Genomic DNA, 23,092 nt, shown 5'->3' on the forward strand with positions numbered 1-23,092 from the left:
TCTGATTTTATTCGAGCTATCCTCATTTGTTTCGAGCTATGGTCGAGTTGTGTTGATTTCCCCTTTCTTCCCCGCTTCTTTAACCCTCCCCTAGTCGCGATCAACCGTGTTTTCTATCCTTAGAAAATGCGGGCGTGACAACAAAAGAGAAAATCCAATTAAATTACATAAATATAAACAGTGCCAATCAGCATACGATAACTAAGTATCAATCCAAAGTAATCAATGAATTGAGTCACTACTAAAGCTCGACACACATAAGGGTGTGAAATGAGGGGGGGTTGTGTTCATTTCTCCTGTTCCCACACTAACATATAATGTGTCTAAGCATGTGTCAATCATATGGAAAAAATTGGGTGTAGACATTATATCAGACAAGCGTAAACACATAGTGAAGTTTATGGCACACCTTGTATAATCACATTGGAGTACAACATTAGCAGGTTTTACTTGTCTGAATGTACACGTTTTCCTTAGAGACGAGCATTGTGTGTATTGCCATGTCGGGTGGCCTTCTTCCCCTTTTTACTGCAATATGTACAGATTGATTGATAAATATCAGCTCTAGAAACACTTCCAAATCTCCAAAGTGGTAACATCTTTCTCGTAAGCAATGTGAATATAAAGACAATACTAACCCAAAAAAAGCTGAAAAGATTTTCAACAGTAAGATGATAGGCAAAGCTAGCAATGCGGAAGCCTACAACATAAAAAATAAGATATCGAGCAAGCATTGTATTAGTCATTTGATTTAATAAAACTGAAACAAAAGAAACAGTTGTCAATATAACTATGCAACTTACAGAAAACCAAACCAGCTCTTTCGTAGCTAGAGGTTTTGTAAACTCGCGACTCTTGAGTTTGTCCTGAACACTGTCTTGAACCTACCACAAAGATCAGATTATTTTGAGATTAAAAATATTTATGGAATAAAAGCCAATAATTATGAGGAAATCATTCACATATATAATTTTCATTCAACAGCATATAAATTATGAGATAGTATAGAGTGGCAAACAAAGTCTGTTAAGAAAACAACTCAATATTGACCCTGATAGAAATAACTTCTATTATTGTTATGGCCAGATCAATACCAGACTGACGACTAGATAACCAGATATTACCTGACCATGATATACAGTTGCTGACTCAAGGAACTTTCGGTAAGCTTTAACTGCCTCCTGTGTGTATGGCTTCAGATTGGTCTGTAATTTATCAACATGAGGTCTTGCAGCAGTGGCTACACTGTCAATATATGGTCTGCTTACTTTCCTCAATTCCTATGACAAAACATTCATTTCAGTTAAGAGAAGACACAACAGGTAGAAGAGCTAGGTTGATCAATATGCAACTCACCTGGTAGTAAGGATTCGCAAGTTCCTGAACTTTAACAATGTGTGGAGTCACAGCTTCCTTTGACGCTTCATATATCTCCACAGTTTTTGTTGTCAGTGTGTGCACATGGGGTTCAATATTTGTGGCTATAACCACCCACTTCTCCTTGATGGATGGTACCAATTTCTTCACAAACACAGACAGAAGATTACTCAAACTGATACAAATAGGAGCAAATACAATGTTCACAGATCAAGACATAACAAAGCAATTTACAACACTACTCTCCCACTTGCAGATTGATCTTTACATCAGATCAGGGGAATTACCAAAGACAAACTGAAATGCATAATCCTACCCCAAGTATCCAAAAAGAAACCTAGATTAACAAGAAGTGCTTGTCGAAGACTAAAATAAGCAGATTATAATGAAAGGCAACACATATAGACTGAATCATGAGAACTTGTACGGATATAAGATATATACCTGATAATTATTAAGATGAACTGCAAGCCAAGGGGGAAGCCAAGCACCATGAGGCTGATGTAAAATTCACAAAGAAAAAAAGTAATTAAGATACCACTCACCTATAACACTGACAGTTTCCTAAAAAGTCGCTCAAAAGCCAAACAATATGGGCACAGATCAAGCAACGGATTATGACAGTTTCAAGCATGAAGTTAGTACATAAGCTCTCAATAGCTAGATTAAGTGCCCTTCTCTGTTATGCTTGCCTGCACATAATCACAATTCACAATCTACTAGTTTTTATGGCTTCAGGGAGAACCTATGCTTTTGAGAGAACTTTTACCTTTTTAACTGGTATAAGAAATATTTCTGCAAGAGAGATGGCTTATTTACAATTTTACATGATACTAGCTACTAAGCAGGGAATCCCAACTGGGCTATTTGGCTTAGAGGAATGCATATATATGATTTCTATATAGTGTAAGCATATGCCCGAGTCCTGACAACTGGACATTTGATAGGTTATTAATGACTGATTTCTAGACGAATTGCCGAAAGAGCAGCCATGCACAAACTAAAATGTAATAGTACCTGCATCAACTCTTCCGTTCTGGAAGTTGCTTCAAATTTGGCCTTCATCAATTCTTCCTGCACAGTGATTATAGAGAAGGAATGATCAACCATTATAACAAAAGGAAAGAAACTAGGAAGCAGTTGAGTCATTGATAGCATACCTCAGAAATCTCAAGAGCACGTTGAGTTTTACGTATCTTAGCTTTCTGGTCATCGATGATCTTCTGAGGCTGTATAACAGGGAAAAAAGCATCCAGATAAGAAATGTAAATCTTATAATATTAATGACTATCAGTGGATAAGCATGTAAACCTTTCAGTTCCTAAGAGTGTGACATCATTCCAACTCCAAGTTCTAGGTGTGTGTTAGATATGGGTTTGAAGAATATTTTGAGTTTTGGCATGTGTGCCTTGACTTCGCAAATCCTATTGGATAGTCATAACTCAGTGTTTATTGTATGATTTGGAAGAGAGTTCTTCCTCTATAATCATACTCCATCTCTCAAGTGTATGTTGAGTTATTATATTGGTTGGTTCAAAGGAACAATATAACATACATACATAGTGATAATGAATTTCATATGCATTCACATACATGTTTTGCTACAGAAAATATATGTACATGCATAATAAATACTACTGTACTATATGTTACAATTTTAACATATAGTACATATATTTTCTGTAATTGTCAACATGAAGTCTTGCAGCAGTGGCTACAATGTCAATATATGGTCTGCTTACTTTCCTCAATTCCTATGACAAAACATTCATTTCAGTTAAGAGAAGACACATCAGGTAGAAGAGCTAGGTTGATCAATATGCAACTCACCTGGTAGTAAGGATTCGCAAGTTCCTGAACTTTAACAATGTGTGAAGTCACAGCTTCCTTTGACGCTTCATATATCTCCACAGTTTTTATTGTCAGTGTGTGCACATGGGGTTCAATATTTGTGGCTATAACAACCCACTTCTCCTTGATGGATGGTACCAATTTCTTCACAAACATAGACAGAAGATTACTCAAACTGATTCAAATAGGAGCAAATACAATGTTCACAGGACACAGATCAAGACATAACAAAGCAATTTACAACACTCCTCTCCCACTTGCAGATTGATATTTACATCAGATCAGGGGAATTACCAAAGACAAACTGAAATGCATAATCCTGCCCCAAGTATCCAAAAAGATACCTAGATTAACAAGAAGTGCTTGTCGAAGACTAAAATAAGCAGATTATAATGAAAGTCAACACATATAGACTGAATCACGAGAACTTTTACGGATATAAGATATATACCTGATAATTATTAAGATGAACTGCAAGCCAAGGGGGAAGCCAAGCACCATGAGGCTGATGTAAAATTCACAAAGAAAAAAGGTAATTAAGATACCACTCACCTATAACACTGACAGTTTCCTAAAAAGTCGCTCAAAAGCCAAACAATATGGACACAGATCAAGCAACGGATTATGACAGTTTCAAGCATGAAGTTAGTACATAAGCTCTGAATAGCTAGATTAAGTACCCTTCTCTGTTATGCTTGCCTGCACATAATCACAATTCACAGTCTGCTAGTTTTTATGGCTTCAGGGAGAACCTATGCTTTTGAGAGAACTTTTACCTTTTTAACTGGTATAAGAAATATTTCTGCAAGAGAGATGGCTTATTTACAATTTTACATGATACTAGCTACCAAGCAAGGAATCCCAACTGGGCTATTTGGCTTAGAGGAATGCATATGTATGATTTCTATATAGTGTAAGCATATACCCGAGTCCTGACAACTGGACATTTGATAGGTTATTAATGACTGATTTCTAGACGAATTGCCGAAATAGCAGCCATGCACAAACTAAAATGTAATAGTACATGCATCAACTCTTCCGTTCTGGAAGTTGCTTCAAATTTGGCCTTCATCAATTCTTCCTGCGCAGTGATTATAGAGAAGGAATGATCATCCATTATAACAAAAGGAAAGAAACTAGGAAGCAGTTTAGTCATTGATAGCATACCTCAGAAATCTCAGGAGCTCGTTGAGTTTTACATATCTTAGCTTTCTGGTCATCGATGATCTTCTGAGGCTGTATAACAGGGAAAAAAGCATCCAGATAAGAAATGTAAATCTTATAATATTAATGACTATCAGCGGATAAGCATGTAAACCTTTCGGTTCCTAAGAGTGTGACATCATTCCAACTCTAAGTTCTAGGTGTGTGTTAGATATGTTTGAAGAATATTTTGAGTTTTGGCGTGTGTGCCTTGAGTTCGCAAAATCCTATTGGATAGGCATAACTCAGTGTTTATTGTATGATTTGGAAGAGAGTTCTTACTGTATAATCATACTCCATCTCTCAAGTGTATGTTGAGTTATTATATTGGTTGGTTCAAAGGAACAATATAACATACATACATACATAGCGATAATGAATTTCATATGCATTCACATACATGTTTTGCTACAGATAATATATGTACATGCATAATAAATAATACTCCCTCCGTCCCTGAAAGTTTGTCTCATTTTTCTATTTCCGCCTGTCCCACAAAATTTGTCCCATTTCACTTTTTACCATTTTTTATAGTGGACCCCATATTCCACTAACTCATTCCTACTCACATTTTATTATAAAACTAATATATAAAAGTAGGACCCACATTCCACTAACTTTTTCAACTCACTTTTCATTACAATTCTTAAAACCCGTGTTGGGTCATAGTGGGGCAATATTTGGGAGACGGAGGGAGTACTATATGTTACAATTTTAACATATAGTACATATATTTTCTGTAATTTGTCAACATGAGGTCTTGCAGCAGTGGCTACACTGTCAATATATGGTCTGCTTACTTTCCTCAATTCATATGACAAAACATTCATTTCAGTTAAGAGAAGACACAACAGGTAGAAGAGCTAGGTTGATCAATATGCAACTCACCTGGTAGTAAGGATTCGCAAGTTCCTGAACTTTAACAATGTGTGGAGACACAGCTTCCTTTGACGCTTCATATATCTCCAAAGTTTTTGTTGTTAGTGTGTGCACATGGGGTTCAATATTTGTGGCTATAACCACCCACTTCTCCTTGATGGATGGTACCAATTTCTTCACAAACATAGACAGAAGATTACTCAAACTGATACAAATAGGAGCAAATACAATGTTCACAGATCAAGACATAACAAAGCAATTTACAACACTACTCTCCCACTTGCAGATTAATCTTTACATCAGATCAGGGGAATTACCAAAGACAAACTGAAATGCATAATCCTACCCCAAGTATCCAAAAAGAAACCTAGATTAAGAAGAAGTGCTTGTCGAAGACTAAAATAAGCAGATTATAATGAAAGGCAACACATATAGACTGAATCACGAGAACTTTTACGGATATAAGATATATACCTGATAATTATTAAGATGAACTGCAAGCCAAGGGGGAAGCCAAGCACCATGAGGCTGATGTAAAATTCACAAAGAAAAAAGGTAATTAAGATACCACTCACCTATAACACTGACAGTTTCCTAAAAAGTCGCTCAAAAGCCAAACAATATGGACACAGATCAAGCAACGGATTATGACAGTTTCAAGCATGAAGTTAGTACATAAGCTCTGAATAGCTAGATTAAGTACCCTTCTCTGATATGCTTGCCTGCACATAATCACAATTCACAGTCTGCTAGTTTTTATGGCTTCAGGGAGAACCTATGCTTTTGAGAGAACTTTTACCTTTTTAACTGGTATAAGTAATATTTCTGCAAGAGAGATGGCTTATTTACAATTTTACATGATACTAGCTACCAAGCAAGGAATCCCAACTGGGCTATTTGGCTTAGAGGAATGCATATATATGATTTCTATATTGTGTAAGCATATACCCGAGTCCTGACAACTGGACATTCGATAGGTTATTAATGACTGATTTCTAGACGAATTGCCGAAAGAGCAGCCATGCACAAACTAAAATGTAATAGTACCTGCATCAAATCTTCCGTTCTGGAAGTTGCTTCAAATTTGGCCTTCATCAATTCTTCCTGCGCAGTGATTATAGAGAAGGAATGATCAACCATTATAACAAAAGGAAAGAAACTAGGAAGCAGTTTAGTCATTGATAGCATACCTCAGAAATCTCAGGAGCTCGTTGAGTTTTACATATGTTAGCTTTCTGGTCATCGATGATCTTCTGAGGCTGTATAACAGGGAAAAAAGCATCCAGATAAGAAATGTAAATCTTATAATATTAATGACTATCAGCGGATAAGCATGTAAACCTTTCGGTTCCTAAGAGTGTGACATCATTCCAACTCTAAGTTCTAGGTGTGTGTTAGATATGTTTGAAGAATATTTTGAGTTTTGGCGTGTGTGCCTTGAGTTCGCAAATCCTATTGGATAGGCATAACTCAGTGTTTATTGTATGATTTGGAAGAGAGTTCTTACTGTATAATCATACTCCATCTCTCAAGTGTATGTTGAGTTATTATATTGGTTGGTTCAAAGGAACAATATAACATACATACATAACGATAATGAATTTCATATGCATTCACATACATGTTTTGCTACAGAAAATATATGTACATGCATAATAAATACTACTCCCTCCGTTCCTGAAAGTTTGTCCCATTTTTCTATTTCCGCCTGTCCCACAAAATTTGTCCCATTTCACTTTTTACCATTTTTGATAGTGGACCCCATATTCCACTAACTCATTCCTAATCACATTTTATTATAAAACTAATATATAAAAGTAGGACCCACATTCCACTAACTTTTTCAACTCACTTTTCATTACATTTCTTAAAACTCATGGTGGGTCACAGTGGGACAATATTTGGGAGACGGAGGGAGTACTATATGTTACAATTTTAACATATAGTACATATATTTTCTGTAATTTGTCAACATGGGGTCTTGCAGCAGTGGCTACACTGTCAATATATGGTCTGCTTACTTTCCTCAATTCATATGACAAAACATTCATTTCAGTTAAGAGAAGACACAACAGGTAGAAGAGCTAGGTTGATCAATATGCAACTCACCTGGTAGTAAGGATTCGCAAGTTCCTGAACTTTAACAATGTGTGGAGACACAGCTTCCTTTGACGCTTCATATATCTCCAAAGTTTTTGTTGTTAGTGTGTGCACATGGGGTTCAATATTTGTGGCTATAACCACCCACTTCTCCTTGATGGATGGTACCAATTTCTTCACAAACATAGACAGAAGATTACTCAAACTGATACAAATAGGAGCAAATACAATGTTCACAGATCAAGACATAACAAAGCAATTTACAACACTACTCTCCCACTTGCAGATTAATCTTTACATCAGATCAGGGGAATTACCAAAGACAAACTGAAATGCATAATCCTACCCCAAGTATCCAAAAAGAAACCTAGATTAACAAGAAGTGCTTGTCGAAGACTAAAATAAGCAGATTATAATGAAAGGCAACACATATAGACTGAATCACGAGAACTTTTACGGATATAAGATATATACCTGATAATTATTAAGATGAACTGCAAGCCAAGGGGGAAGCCAAGCACCATGAGGCTGATGTAAAATTCACAAAGAAAAAAGGTAATTAAGATACCACTCACCTATAACACTGACAGTTTCCTAAAAAGTCGCTCAAAAGCCAAACAATATGGACACAGATCAAGCAACGGATTATGACAGTTTCAAGCATGAAGTTAGTACATAAGCTCTGAATAGCTAGATTAAGTACCCTTCTCTGATATGCTTGCCTGCACATAATCACAATTCACAGTCTGCTAGTTTTTATGGCTTCAGGGAGAACCTATGCTTTTGAGAGAACTTTTACCTTTTTAACTGGTATAAGTAATATTTCTGCAAGAGAGATGGCTTATTTACAATTTTACATGATACTAGCTACCAAGCAAGGAATCCCAACTGGGCTATTTGGCTTAGAGGAATGCATATATATGATTTCTATATTGTGTAAGCATATACCCGAGTCCTGACAACTGGACATTCGATAGGTTATTAATGACTGATTTCTAGACGAATTGCCGAAAGAGCAGCCATGCACAAACTAAAATGTAATAGTACCTGCATCAAATCTTCCGTTCTGGAAGTTGCTTCAAATTTGGCCTTCATCAATTCTTCCTGCGCAGTGATTATAGAGAAGGAATGATCAACCATTATAACAAAAGGAAAGAAACTAGGAAGCAGTTTAGTCATTGATAGCATACCTCAGAAATCTCAGGAGCTCGTTGAGTTTTACATATGTTAGCTTTCTGGTCATCGATGATCTTCTGAGGCTGTATAACAGGGAAAAAAGCATCCAGATAAGAAATGTAAATCTTATAATATTAATGACTATCAGCGGATAAGCATGTAAACCTTTCGGTTCCTAAGAGTGTGACATCATTCCAACTCTAAGTTCTAGGTGTGTGTTAGATATGTTTGAAGAATATTTTGAGTTTTGGCGTGTGTGCCTTGAGTTCGCAAATCCTATTGGATAGGCATAACTCAGTGTTTATTGTATGATTTGGAAGAGAGTTCTTACTGTATAATCATACTCCATCTCTCAAGTGTATGTTGAGTTATTATATTGGTTGGTTCAAAGGAACAATATAACATACATACATAACGATAATGAATTTCATATGCATTCACATACATGTTTTGCTACAGAAAATATATGTACATGCATAATAAATACTACTCCCTCCGTTCCTGAAAGTTTGTCCCATTTTTCTATTTCCGCCTGTCCCACAAAATTTGTCCCATTTCACTTTTTACCATTTTTGATAGTGGACCCCATATTCCACTAACTCATTCCTAATCACATTTTATTATAAAACTAATATATAAAAGTAGGACCCACATTCCACTAACTTTTTCAACTCACTTTTCATTACATTTCTTAAAACTCATGGTGGGTCACAGTGGGACAATATTTGGGAGACGGAGGGAGTACTATATGTTACAATTTTAACATATAGTACATATATTTTCTGTAATTTGTCAACATGGGGTCTTGCAGCAGTGGCTACACTGTCAATATATGGTCTGCTTACTTTCCTCAATTCATATGACAAAACATTCATTTCAGTTAAGAGAAGACACAACAGGTAGAAGAGCTAGGTTGATCAATATGCAACTCACCTGGTAGTAAGGATTCGCAAGTTCCTGAACTTTAACAATGTGTGGAGACACAGCTTCCTTTGACGCTTCATATATCTCCAAAGTTTTTGTTGTTAGTGTGTGCACATGGGGTTCAATATTTGTGGCTATAACCACCCACTTCTCCTTGATGGATGGTACCAATTTCTTCACAAACATAGACAGAAGATTACTCAAACTGATACAAATAGGAGCAAATACAATGTTCACAGATCAAGACATAACAAAGCAATTTACAACACTACTCTCCCACTTGCAGATTAATCTTTACATCAGATCAGGGGAATTACCAAAGACAAACTGAAATGCATAATCCTACCCCAAGTATCCAAAAAGAAACCTAGATTAACAAGAAGTGCTTGTCGAAGACTAAAATAAGCAGATTATAATGAAAGGCAACACATATAGACTGAATCACGAGAACTTTTACGGATATAAGATATATACCTGATAATTATTAAGATGAACTGCAAGCCAAGGGGGAAGCCAAGCACCATGAGGCTGATGTAAAATTCACAAAGAAAAAAAGTAATTAAGATACCACTCACCTATAACACTGACAGTTTCCTAAAAAGTCGCTCAAAAGCCAAACAATATGGACACAGATCAAGCAACGGATTATGACAGTTTCAAGCATGAAGTTAGTACATGATGCGAAGCATATTTCCCTAGTCTTTACCCCGGTCTTTATGTTAATTGTAACTCACCAAGTCGTGCTTTGAGTGTAGTTTCGGGTGTTAGAAGCTGGAAGTTCGTCGAAAGTGCATAGCTGAGATTCCAGAGAGTTCGCCCGGTCGGGCGTTTTGAAGTTGCTAAACGCCCGGTCGGGCGTTTCCATTTGTGCATGCGGAGTCCAGAAAGTTCGCCCGGTCGGGCGTTCTGATTTCAACTAAATGCCCGGTCGGGCGTTTCCGCGAAGCCATGCAGCTGCCTTTCGCCCGGTCGGGCGATTCCCCCTTCTAATATCGCCCGGTCGGGCGTTCGGAGTTTCAAGCAGTTTTCAGCATTTTCAATCGACGGTTGAGGATAAAAAACAAGAGAAAAAGGAATCAGAGGGACACACGAGATTAGGGAGAAAAACAGAGAGAAAGGAGGAGAGGAAGAAGAGAATGAAGGTATTCCGGCCATTAATCCGACCATCTATTCCCGAATCCCGACTCCACTCGACGAGAGCAGCACACCTATGGTTTTGCTTCTACATCCTACCATGTGTATAGGCTAGACTCTCTTTGTTGCTCCAAGTTGTAATCTAGGCTTGTATATTTGTTTTAACACCTTGAATCGTACGTTTGATACCAACAATGTGTTTGATAATTAAAATGCTACGTTTTTTGCTAATGATGTAGTGTTGTTAAATCTTAACTATCGTCTCTTTAACATAGCTTAGGATTGATCGTTTGTTGGTATGCTATCGATTTAGAACTGTTCAGGGGATAAATTGATGATGGATTAGGTAAGTAATTATAGTAGACGACGTTTGTTCCCGCGCATCCGCAGGAATTAAATGTCGTTGAAAGTTGGTTCATGGAACAAGTGTTCAGCTGACTGTGAACTATACGTCGTAGACATGTTCAGTGCACGCGATTAGGTTGATAATTATAATCCCGTCGTATGTTTCGGTGTAAATGGTGTAAAACAACGCAACCTTAGAGAGCAACTTGGAGTGACTTGTCTTTCTCGAGTTAAAAACCTCATTTCAGTAGCTTAAGTTAGTTAACCATCTCAAAAGCAAAACAAAATCTTTATATGCTTTGTGTAGTCATATTAAGTGTAAGCAATCTCGCCTCCCTGTGGATCGACACTTGAAATACTACTACGATACTGTATTCTTGCAGTAGTGTAGTATTATTAGAGTCAAAATAATAAAACTTGATAATCTGTATACTTTGATTAAGAACTCTAAAATATCGCATCAGCACATAAGCTCTGAATAGCTAGATTAAGTACCCTTCTCTGATATGCTCTGAATAGCTAGATTAAATACCCTTCTCTGTAATGCTTGCCTGCACATAATCACAATTCACAGTCTGCTAGGTTTAATGGCTTCAGGGAGAACCTATGCTTTTGAGAGAACTTTTACCTTTTTAACTGGTATAAGAAATATTTATGCAAGAGAGATGGCTTATTTACAATTTTACATGATACTAGCTACCAAGCAAGGAATCCCAACTGGGCTATTTGGCTTAGAGGAATGCATATATATGATTTCTATGCTGTGTAAGCATATACCCGAGTCCTGACAACTGGACATTTGATAGGTTATTAATGCCTGATTTCTAGACGAATTGCCGAAAGAGCAGCCATGCACAAACTAAAATGTAATAGTACCTGCATCAACTCATCCGTTCTGGAAGTTGCTTCAAATTTGGCCTTCATCAATTCTTCCTGCGCAGTGATTATAGAGAAGGAATGATCAACCATTATAAAAAAAGGAAAGAAACTAGGAAGCAGTTTAGTCATTGATAGCATACCTCAGAAATCTCAGGAGCTCGTTGAGTTTTACATATCTTAGCTTTCTGGTCATCGATGATCTTCTGAGGCTGTATAACAGGGAAAAAAGCATCCAGATAAGAAATGTAAATCTTATAATATTAATGACTATCAGCGGATAAGCATGTAAACCTTTCGGTTCCTAAGAGTGTGACATCATTCCAACTCCAAGTTCTAGGTGTGTGTTAGATATGGGTTTGAAGAATATTTTGAGTTTTGGCGTGTGCGCCTTGAGTTCGCAAATCCTATTGGATAGTCATAACTCAGTGTTTATTGTATGATTTGGAAGAGAGTTCTTACTGTATAATCATACTCCATCTCTCAAGTGTATGTTGAGTTATTATATTGGTTGGTTCAAAGGAACAATATAACATACATACATAGCGATAATGAATTTCATATGCATTCACATACATGTTTTGCTACAGAAAATATATGTACATGCATAATAAATACTACTCCCTCCGTCCCTGAAAGTTTGTCCCATTTTTCTTTTTCTATTTCCGCCTGTCCCACAAAATTTGTCCCATTTCACTTTTTACCATTTTTGATAGTGGACCCCATATTCCACTAACTCATTCCTACTCACATTTTATTATAAAACTAATATATAAAAGTAGGACCCACATTCCACTAACTTTTTCAACTCACTTTTCATTACATTTCTTAAAACTCGTGCTGGGTCACAGTGGGACAATATTTGGGAGACGGAGGGTGTACTATATGTTACAATTTTAACATATAGTACATATATTTTCTGTAATTTGTCAACATGGGGTCTTGCAGCAGTGGCTACACTGTCAATATATGGTCTGCTTACTTTCCTCAATTCGTATGACAAAACATTCATTTCAGTTAAGAGAAGACACAACAGGTAGAAGAGCTAGGTTGATCAATATGCAACTCACCTGGTAGTAAGGATTCGCAAGTTCCTGAACTTTAACAATGTGTGGAGACACAGCTTCCTTTGACGCTTCATATATCTCCACAGTTTTTGTTGTTAGTGTGTGCACATGGGGTTCAATATTTGTGGCTATAACCACCCACTTCTCCTTGATGGATGGTACCAATTTCTTCACAAACATAGACAGAAGATTACTCAAACTGATACAAATAGGAGCAAATACAATGTTCACAGATCAAGACATAACAAAGCAATTTACAACACTACTCTCCCACTTGCAGATTAATCTTTACATCAGATCAGGGGAATTACCAAAGACAAACTGAAATGCATAATCCTACCCCAAGTATCCAAAAAGAAACCTAGATTAACAAGAAGTGCTTGTCGAAGACTAAAATAAGCAGATTATAATGAAAGGCAACACATATAGACTGAATCATGAGAACTTTTACGGATATAAGATATATACCTGATAATTATTAAGATGAACTGCAAGCCAAGGGGGAAGCCAAGCACCATGAGGCTGATGTAAAATTCACAAAGAAAAAAAGTAATTAAGATACCACTCACCTATAACACTGACAGTTTCCTAAAAAGTCGCTCAAAAGCCAAACAATATGGACACAGATCAAGCAACGGATTATGACAGTTTCAAGCATGAAGTTAGTACATAAGCTCTGAATAGCTAGATTAAGTACCCTTCTCTGATATGCTTGCCTGCACATAATCACAATTCACAGTCTGCTAGTTTTTATGGCTTCAGGGAGAACCTATGCTTTTGAGAGAACTTTTACCTTTTTAACTGGTATAAGAAATATTTCTGCAAGAGAGATGGCTTATTTACAATTTTACATGATACTAGCTACCAAGCAAGGAATCCCAACTGGGCTATTTGGCTTAGAGGAAGGCATATATATGATTTCTATATTGTGTAAGCATATACCCGAGTCCTGACAACTGGACATTTGATAGGTTATTAATGACTGATATCTAGACGAATTGCCGAAAGAGCAGCCATGCACAAACTAAAATGTAATAGTACCTGCATCAACTCTTCCGTTCTGGAAGTTGCATCAAATTTGGCCTTCATCAATTCTTCCTGCGCAGTGATTATAGAGAAGGAATGATCAACCATTATAACAAAAGGAAAGAAACTAGGAAGCAGTTTAGTCATTGATAGCATACCTCAGAAATCTCAGGAGCTCGTTGAGTTTTACATATCTTAGCTTTCTGGTCATCGATGATCTTCTGAGGCTGTATAACAGGGAAAAAAGCATCCAGATAAGAAATGTAAATCTTATAATATTAATGACTATCAGCGGATAAGCATGTAAACCTTTCGGTTCCTAAGAGTGTGACATCATTCCAACTCCAAGTTCTAGGTGTGTGTTAGATATGGGTTTGAAGAATATTTTGAGTTTTGGCGTGTGCGCCTTGAGTTCGCAAATCCTATTGGATAGTCATAACTCAGTGTTTATTGTATGATTTGGAAGAGAGTTCTTACTGTATAATCATACTCCATCTCTCAAGTGTATGTTGAGTTATTATATTGGTTGGTTCAAAGGAACAATATAACATACATACATAGCGATAATGAATTTCATATGCATTCACATACATGTTTTGCTACAGAAAATATATGTACATGCATAATAAATACTACTCCCTCCGTCCCTGAAAGTTTGTCCCATTTTTCTATTTCCGCATGTCCCACAAAATTTGTCCCATTTCACTTTTTACCATTTTTGATAGTGGACCCCATATTCCACTAACTCATTCCTACTCACATTTTATTATAAAACTAATATATAAAAGTAGGACCCACATTCCACTAACTTTTTCAACTCACTTTTCATTACATTTCTTAAAACTCGTGGTGGGTCACAGTGGGACAATATTTGGGAGACGGAGGGAGTACTATATGTTACAATTTTAACATATAGTACATATATTTTCTGTAATTTGTCAACATGGGGTCTTGCAGCAGTGGCTACACTGTCAATATATGGTCTGCTTACTTTCCTCAATTCGTATGACAAAACATTCATTTCAGTTAAGAGAAGACACAACAGGTAGAAGAGCTAGGTTGATCAATATGCAACTCACCTGGTAGTAAGGATTCGCAAGTTCCTGAACTTTAACAATGTGTGGAGACACAGCTTCCTTTGACGCTTCATATATCTCCACAGTTTTTGTTGTTAGTGTGTGCACATGGGGTTCAATATTTGTGGCTATAACCACCCACTTCTCCTTGATGGATGGTACCAATTTCTTCATAAACATAGACAGAAGATTACTCAAACTGATACAAATAGGAGCAAATACAATGTTCACAGATCAAGACATAACAAAGCAATTTACAACACTACTCTCCCACTTGCAGATTAATCTTTACATCAGATCAGGGGAATTACCAAAGACAAACTGAAATGCATAATCCTACCCCAAGTATCCAAAAAGAAACCTAGATTAACAAGAAGTGCTTGTCGAAGACTAAAATAAGCAGATTATAATGAAAGGCAACACATATAGACTGAATCATGAGAACTTTTACGGATATAAGATATATACCTGATAATTATTAAGATGAACTGCAAGCCAAGGGGGAAGCCAAGCACCATGAGGCTGATGTAAAATTCACAAAGAAAAAAAGTAATTAAGATACCACTCACCTATAACACTGACAGTTTCCTAAAAAGTCGCTCAAAAGCCAAACAATATGGACACAGATCAAGCAACGGATTATGACAGTTTCAAGCATGAAGTTAGTACATAAGCTCTGAATAGCTAGATTAAGTACCCTTCTCTGATATGCTTGCCTGCACATAATCACAATTCACAGTCTGCTAGTTTTTATGGCTTCAGGGAGAACCTATGCTTTTGAGAGAACTTTTACCTTTTTAACTGGTATAAGAAATATTTCTGCAAGAGAGATGGCTTATTTACAATTTTACATGATACTAGCTACCAAGCAAGGAATCCCAACTGGGCTATTTGGCTTAGAGGAATGCATATATATGATTTCTATATTGTGTAAGCATATACCCGAGTCCTGACAACTGGACATTCGATAGGTTATTAATGACTGATTTCTAGACGAATTGCCGAAAGAGCAGCCATGCACAAACTAAAATGTAATAGTACCTGCATCAAATCTTCCGTTCTGGAAGTTGCTTCAAATTTGGCCTTCATCAATTCTTCCTGCGCAGTGATTATAGAGAAGGAATGATCAACCATTATAACAAAAGGAAAGAAACTAGGAAGCAGTTTAGTCATTGATAGCATACCTCAGAAATCTCAGGAGCTCGTTGAGTTTTACATATCTTAGCTTTCTGGTCATCGATGATCTTCTGAGGCTGTATAACAGGGAAAAAAGCATCCAGATAAGAAATGTAAATCTTATAATATTAATGACTATCAGCGGATAAGCATGTAAACCTTTCGGTTCTGCATATATATGATTTCTATATAGTGTAAGCATATACCGCATGCTCCTTTTCTTTTAGTTCTCGAATTTTCTCCTCAATCTGGGATTCTGCAGACATCAAAGAGAAAGAAGTATGAGAATAATCAGAGCCATTGTCAACAAAAGAAGCAAGTCATATAGGGGGGCACAGCACAATGAAACAGGTACAAAATTTTCACTAAAGGTATTCAATTTAGCAAATGTGATGCTGTTAGTCAACTGAAGGTGACTAGAATTTCAACTCATGATCCTGGTAGCCAATACCTAAATTTCATTACTCAAACTCAAACCCTCACAAAGCTTTACCATTATACTGGTAATTAATGCTCTCTCGATGCATCTTTACACCAGTATGTACTGTTTTGAAGACAAGGTTAGGTTTCTTTGACACAACACAACGCACTCAGACAAACAGAGACTACCCCAGATATTGGAAATTCCACGTCCCAAGGTAGCACCGACCTAGTATTTTCCAACCAATCCACGGATGAACAACTCAATGCCACATAATATGATCCTTTAACTTAGTACTAAAACTATACAGCTCATGCATCTAGGCTGGGCACATAACAGCCACAGATTCAACTTACAAGCTCATAACGCCTAACCACTCATATGCTTCCATTCAAGTCGGCTCTTCCGACCATCACTTCGACATTCTCTATAACATAAATTGCCAACAATGTTCCCCAAATTAATTGAAACTTCCAATTTCATACAATCACCGCTTCATCTGAAGCTTCACCAACAACGTCCCCAACACAAATCGACCACGTTAAACAAATAAAATTAACAAAATTAAAAATTGCTCAATCGTCGATATCCACATTAATTTCGATCAACTAACCGAGACTGTGGATCTTGGACTTAAGTTGCTCAAGGACCACAGAATCTGGACCGTCCGATCCGGCGAGTTTGACTTCCTCGACGACATCTGAGACTGAGGCATCAGCTTCAGCTCCGACGTGCGCGAGAATTACAGAGAGAAATACAGTGAGCAGGAACACTCTAAACGCCGCCATGACGCCGCTGGCGAATTATCCGGCGCTCCAGCGATCGGATTTTGAGCAGGTTACGAGGTTTGATTTTTTTCGGATTTGGAAAAATATTTCCTTTTTTTCTTCACAGCGTGTGGGGGTTTTTTCTTTTTTTGTACTAGATTAAAACTTTGATTCCGTAAGTGTACTAAAGTTTTTTTTTATTCCGGGTTTAGGAGAGACGCATGACCCTCACACGTCTCTTTTTAATGAAACGCATGACGTAGATGCGTCTTTCATAGAGATGCATGAGGGACATGCGTCTCTCATTTTTTTCGATTTTTTTTTAACGACACATGACCGTCATGCATCTTAAGGAAAGACGCATGAGGGTCATGCGTCTCTAAATACATACACTGAGTAATGATTGCTATTTTTTAGAGAGAGATATTGTATGAATACTGTGACACTCTTGTTGGTGGAGATATTACATATACTCATTACGCACGATTTTGTGATGGCAGTGCTGGACGATGGGAGTCAGACCAAGGAAAACAGCTTCATCTATGTACTCCCTCCGTCCCGCACTACTCGCACGTATTTCCTTTTTGGGCGTCCCAAGTTACTTACACTCTTTTCATTTTTAGTAAAAATTTCCACCTACAGCCGTCATTTTTTACTTTCCTATACACTCATTCCTTAATCTCCGTGCCGAAAAGGAAATGAGCGAGTAGCTCGAGACGGAGGGAGTATTAATTTTACTGATTAATTTTAGTGATTAATTTAACTGTCAATAGATTAATTTTACTGTCAATAGATTCAATGATTCTAAGGTTTTTTGTGCTAATGAAAATCAGATTAGTTTCTGAGTTCAAACCAGCAAATAATTGCAGTGAGACTATTATTTATCATTACTGTCCAATGTTGCAGATACCCTCAAGGAGACAGACTGACAAAGTCCAATGCTACGACGTGACTAGACTTGTAGACTTGAGTGTCATAGTATTCATGCATTATCTCTCTCCAAATAGCATCAGTGTATGTATTTAGAGACGCATGACCCGTCTCTCCCAGTCATGCGTCGTTCCAAAAAAATCGAAAAAAAATGAGAGACGCATGTCCCTCATGCTTCTTTATGAAAGACGCATCTCCGTCATGCGTTTCATTAAAAGGAGACGCATGAGGGTCATGCGTCTCTCCTAAACCCGGAATTAAAAAAAACTCCAGTACACTTACGGAATCTAAGTTTTAATCTAGAATAAAAAAAAAGAAAAAACCCCAGCGTGTGGTGTGGAGCATCCGCAATGGAGGATGTCCCGCCGGACGTCGGACCGGCGTGCCGGACATCCGCCATTAGACGAGGGAGGGGTGGACGTCGGCTGCGGACACCGCACATCCGCGGCTTTCCGGGACGTCCGCCATTGCGGTGCCACGACGGACGTTCCGGCGGATGTCATGTTTTTTTATTTTTTTTATGGATGTCCGCCGAGATGTCCTTGGGGATGTCCGTTATTGTGTAGTGGGATGTCCTTATGACATGGCAGTGCAAAACGGAAGAAATCCGAGTGAATGGAAAGGAAAATGAATTCCACTTTCGATATACAGAGACAAACTCTAAAAATAGACGCGTTTCTGAAGAGTCTTATCTAATGAATATAAACGAGAATCAGGAAAATGCAAGATTCAAAATAAATGATTCAAAAACGGAAAATAAACTAATAAAAAAACGGATACACAAGAAAAATAGAAGAAAAGATAAGAAGAAATACGGCCACCCCCTAAATTTTTTTTACTTTCTCCTACAAAGAAACTGATGATACCAACCCCGTTCGTAATTCCATCAATTACTCGTCTATCAAAAAAATATGTTAATTGAGCGAATTCTCTTATGTCCTTATGACATGGCAGTGCAGTGGGAGATCCTTATGACATGACAGAAGGTGTTTTTGGAGAGTCCGCCGTGATATCCATACCAATGCGGATGCTCTTATATATATACATACTCCATATATGTATGAGCTATAAAATGTCGGAGCAGCGAAATGACGTTACTGCCCTTTCCTTTATACCCTCATAAATCTAGGGCGTTTTAATTAGATTTTCACCTAAAAATAGGTAAATGAAATAAATTGAATTTACTACTTGTAAGTTTTGAAATTTCACACATGAATTTCGCGTATGCATCGTATGTTTCATTTCTGTCCAAAGTCAGCATTCATTTATTTAATCGAATTGCTATGTATGTCAGGATTAGAAAATTAAATAATTTTAAGTAGATTCTGTTATTTATATGTATCAAATGTATTCGGATTGACGCATTATTAATTCTTTCCATTTTACTCTGTAGAAAAATACTTAAAAAGATATTTTTCCTACAAATGAATAATTAGTGATGCTTCAGAAATAATGCCTTTGTGGTTTTGGCGAATAATTGCAATTTTAGGATTCCCTTGTAGTTGAGGTTTGGGAGGCGTGGAGCCTATGGGTGGGAAATTATACCGAAATATCGTAATACCGGACTTACCGTACCGAAAAAATACCGAAAATATCGATTTTTCGGTATACCGCAGTTTCCGGTACGGTATGATACCGTACCGCAGTGTTTCGGTACGGTAACGGTATCAATTTTTCTATACCGCGGTATACCGAATCATCGGTATACCGGTATACCGATAGATTATTATATATATTAATATTAAATGTGTTGTAATATATATATATTACATTTATATATATTATATTTTAAAAAATTTAATACATCAATTAATACAATAAAATTAAATATTCAAATGATAATTTATTCAAATAAATTCAAAATTAACCTTAATTATTTTTTTATCAACTCATCCTATTAAATATAATAAACACAATAGCACATAACACCGAAAGAAGATTGGAAATACGATATCGGGAATATGTTTCAACAGAGCACATTTAAAAGAATTTGTATTAACTCACACCATTTAGTATATGATTCTTTGTGTAATGTCATATTCCAAATATACAAAGTAATTAAAATTTTTGTTTTATTCTTCGTCCCACTTCATAAAATGTCAATTAAAAATATGTGCAGCTGAAAATGAATCAAATCGTTTAATTAGTGTTTAATTCATTGTATGCTATCTTATTTTATATACTACTTAAATTGAATGATGAATAAATAGGATATTGATCAGTCATTCTTAATTCTTAAAGAGAAATAAATGTCCAATTTAAATTACTAACTAGTGTCACTCCCGTGAGATGCACGGGTCATTTTAATTTCTTCATATTTATTTCATTATGCGAAATAAAAGTTGTGAAATGATAAACAAAAGAATATTCGACATCCTCTTACTTTGGATTATACTTTTTCAATCACATTAACCCCACATAGCCACAAGAGTGCGTTTAAATGCCACCTTTTCTTAAAAATGTCAATACGATCACATTAAAATTTCAACACATATTTGTGTTGACATTTTAATAAATTGTCTTGACATTTAAATATCAGACTTAAAATTAAAAAGCATTTTAAATCTGTGAAAATATGAATTAACCATTGAGTTATAACTGCAGGAGCAAGTTTACGTTGCAATAATTAGGTGTTTTGATATATGGATGTTACACTCCATACATTTCTTTTGGTTTGGTTGTTTGTGTATTGTGATTATGCTCGACTATTAATAAAGGTTATCAAATGCAGGGTCATCTTCAACGATTTTTTGTGGAATTTTGAGAAATGAAGACAACGTGGTTGCAAGAAATGAAGATAATGTTGTTGATCATGACTTCATAAATTGTTTTAGATTTGAATGTTGAAGTTTTATTAATTTGAATGCTATGAACAAGATTTGATTGTGATGAAGTTTTATTATTTTGGGCTTTTCTAAATAGTTGAACACTTGAATTGTTATTTTAAATATTTTGTACACAATAGGTTTTTTTCGGTATACCGTTACCGTTACCATACCGTTATTACGGTATACCGTAATAACGGTATGGTAACGGTATAAAAAAATATCATACCGAATTCCCGGTATATCAGAATTCCGGTATACCGAAAATTCAGTGCGGTATCGGTATTGAATTTTGTCATATCGTACTTTCATGTACGGTATGCGGTATGGCACGGTCGGTGCGGTATACCGTACCGACCCACCCCTACGTGGAGTTATGGTTGATCTTAAAATCAATTTTGTGTGCTATATATAATTAATTGCTGGTTTTGTTTAGGTGTTGGTATGGCTGCACGTGTCTACGCCTCGAGAGTAACGATGTCTGAATGTACATCAATCCACGTGGAATCGTAGAGTCATCGCACACATGTCACTAATTTTTATGAACTTTTGATTTATTTTAGTTATGCTATGTTATCAGTAAATCAAAAACATACTGTATTTCTCTATTTTTTTATCGAAACAACGTTGTTTTTTTATTTTATCAAATCAGCTTCGACTTCAAAATTTTGTGTATGGTTATTTAAAATTTTAAATTCATGTAACAATCATAATTTGGTTTGGCTAAAACTCATCATTTTAGTAGCTATATTTGTAGTGAAAGTTATAAACTGAATAAAGGGTCAATGCAGAACGCCTATATTGACTGGGAATTTCAATAACTTTGAATGATATTCAGACTTATTTCCATTGAGAAGATTAGTGATGAGATTCGTTCCTTTTTTTTTTATTGCAAATCCTTTTTAATATGCCAAAATTGGGATTAGAGTCACAATACCAACATAGTACTAACAAACTTCCAATAAAATTTACCAACATAAATACCTCTCGAATAATTTCAAGACCTTGAAAAAGTACCTAATAAAAACTTAATAAGTATGACTGCGAAATTAATTCTATCGACAATTTCAAAGTTATTACTTATGAGCTTGTTTAGGTCATCCACTACGCTGTCTCTATACCGTCCCTTAACTACTATTTGATCACTATTTGAGGGTCACACTGTCCTTTTTTCATCCATCCCTTAACTAAGGGACGGAACCTGCAACGCTCCGTCCCTTAACCGTCCCTTATTCCGTCCCTTAATTACTATTCATTCAATTTCATTTTTTATTTTTTTTCCCAACTCAATTCAATTAAAACAAACACACTTTATTAAAAAACACACAACATAAAAAACACACAACATAATTTAAAATACAAATTTAAAGAAAAATAAAAAAACTACTCCGCCGGCTAATCATCCTCCGGAGGCGGTCGAGGTTGAGGGGGAGTCGGAAGGCCAAGTTGTGCTGCCATATGCACAATTCGAATTTTTTAAATTTTTTTATTTTATTTTTTTAAAATATAAATTTTTTTTAAAAAAATATTTATTGCGTCAGCACGTGACGACGCCCACTCACGGACCGACGAGTGGGCGTCACGCACGACGCCACGTCGCGCCACGTCGCCTAGGCGCGTGGCGAGACAACCCGTCTCTTGGCTCGACGGGACGCGACGCGGGACGAGACGCGGGACGGCGCGGGACAGGACGGCGAGCTGCAACGCGTCGCGCCGGGGTCCCGTCTCTCCGGGACGGGACGCGAGACGCCGGCGAGACCCGTAGTGGATGGTCTTAGACCACTTTCTTAGATTCCTTCATGTTTTAATTCCCCAGCTTCCATTTTATTCAACACTGTACCATTTTTCCACACGTTTGTCAAGTGTTTACTGGGGTAATTTCTTTTAATTATTTTGACTATTGACATTTAAATAATGGGTAGCAAATACTACATTTTTA

General features: G+C 36.6%; 1 protein-coding gene across 7 annotated transcripts; it reads right to left on the reverse strand.

The window, feature by feature from the left end:
- Nucleotides 1-82: 82 nt before the first annotated feature.
- Nucleotides 83-17,524, reverse strand: LOC121784695. 7 transcript variants are annotated; one of them, XR_006046762.1, is made up of 35 exons: nt 17,245-17,523; nt 16,417-16,466; nt 16,219-16,287; nt 16,076-16,132; nt 15,503-15,556; nt 15,038-15,202; nt 14,117-14,185; nt 13,974-14,030; nt 13,401-13,454; nt 12,936-13,100; nt 12,009-12,077; nt 11,866-11,922; nt 9,985-10,038; nt 9,520-9,684; nt 8,601-8,669; nt 8,458-8,514; nt 7,885-7,938; nt 7,420-7,584; nt 6,501-6,569; nt 6,358-6,414; nt 5,785-5,838; nt 5,320-5,484; nt 4,396-4,464; nt 4,253-4,309; nt 3,680-3,733; nt 3,208-3,372; nt 2,538-2,606; nt 2,395-2,451; nt 1,822-1,875; nt 1,357-1,521; nt 1,125-1,280; nt 804-884; nt 639-700; nt 410-528; nt 83-113 (listed from the first exon to the last, which is right to left on the reverse strand). XR_006046762.1 is itself a non-coding variant. In XM_042182894.1 (34 exons), exons 1-34 carry the CDS (start codon nt 17,417-17,419, stop codon nt 474-476), a joined length of 2,994 nt encoding a protein of 997 aa, XP_042038828.1. In that variant the 5' UTR covers nt 17,420-17,523; the 3' UTR covers nt 143-473. The 7 variants fall into 7 exon arrangements, 6 of the variants coding, with proteins under 6 accessions (XP_042038828.1, XP_042038830.1, XP_042038829.1 ...); XM_042182894.1 differs by lacking the exon at nt 83-113 and having other exon boundaries at nt 143-528; XM_042182896.1 differs by lacking the exon at nt 83-113 and having other exon boundaries at nt 143-528; nt 16,370-16,466; nt 17,245-17,288.
- Between the last annotated feature and the right edge of the window lie 5,568 nt (nt 17,525-23,092).

This window comes from Salvia splendens, chromosome 21 (genome assembly GCF_004379255.2).
Source record: "Salvia splendens isolate huo1 chromosome 21, SspV2, whole genome shotgun sequence".
Classification (NCBI taxonomy): Eukaryota; Viridiplantae; Streptophyta; class Magnoliopsida; order Lamiales; family Lamiaceae; genus Salvia; species Salvia splendens.

What these genes read in the sequence shown, in the direction of transcription:
- LOC121784695 (XM_042182894.1), bottom strand. Translation starts at nt 17,419, where the DNA reads ATGGCGGCGTTTAGAGTGTTCCTGCTCACTGTATTTCTCTCTGTAATT. An exon ending in TTCATCTTAATAATTATCAG is followed by an intron (nt 9,685 to 9,984) that starts GTATATATCTTA and finishes ATGTTTGTGAAG; the next exon opens with AAATTGGTACCATCCATCAA. An exon ending in ATCTTTTCAGCTTTTTTTGG is followed by an intron (nt 529 to 638) that starts GTTAGTATTGTC and finishes TACATATTGCAG; the next exon opens with TAAAAAGGGGAAGAAGGCCA.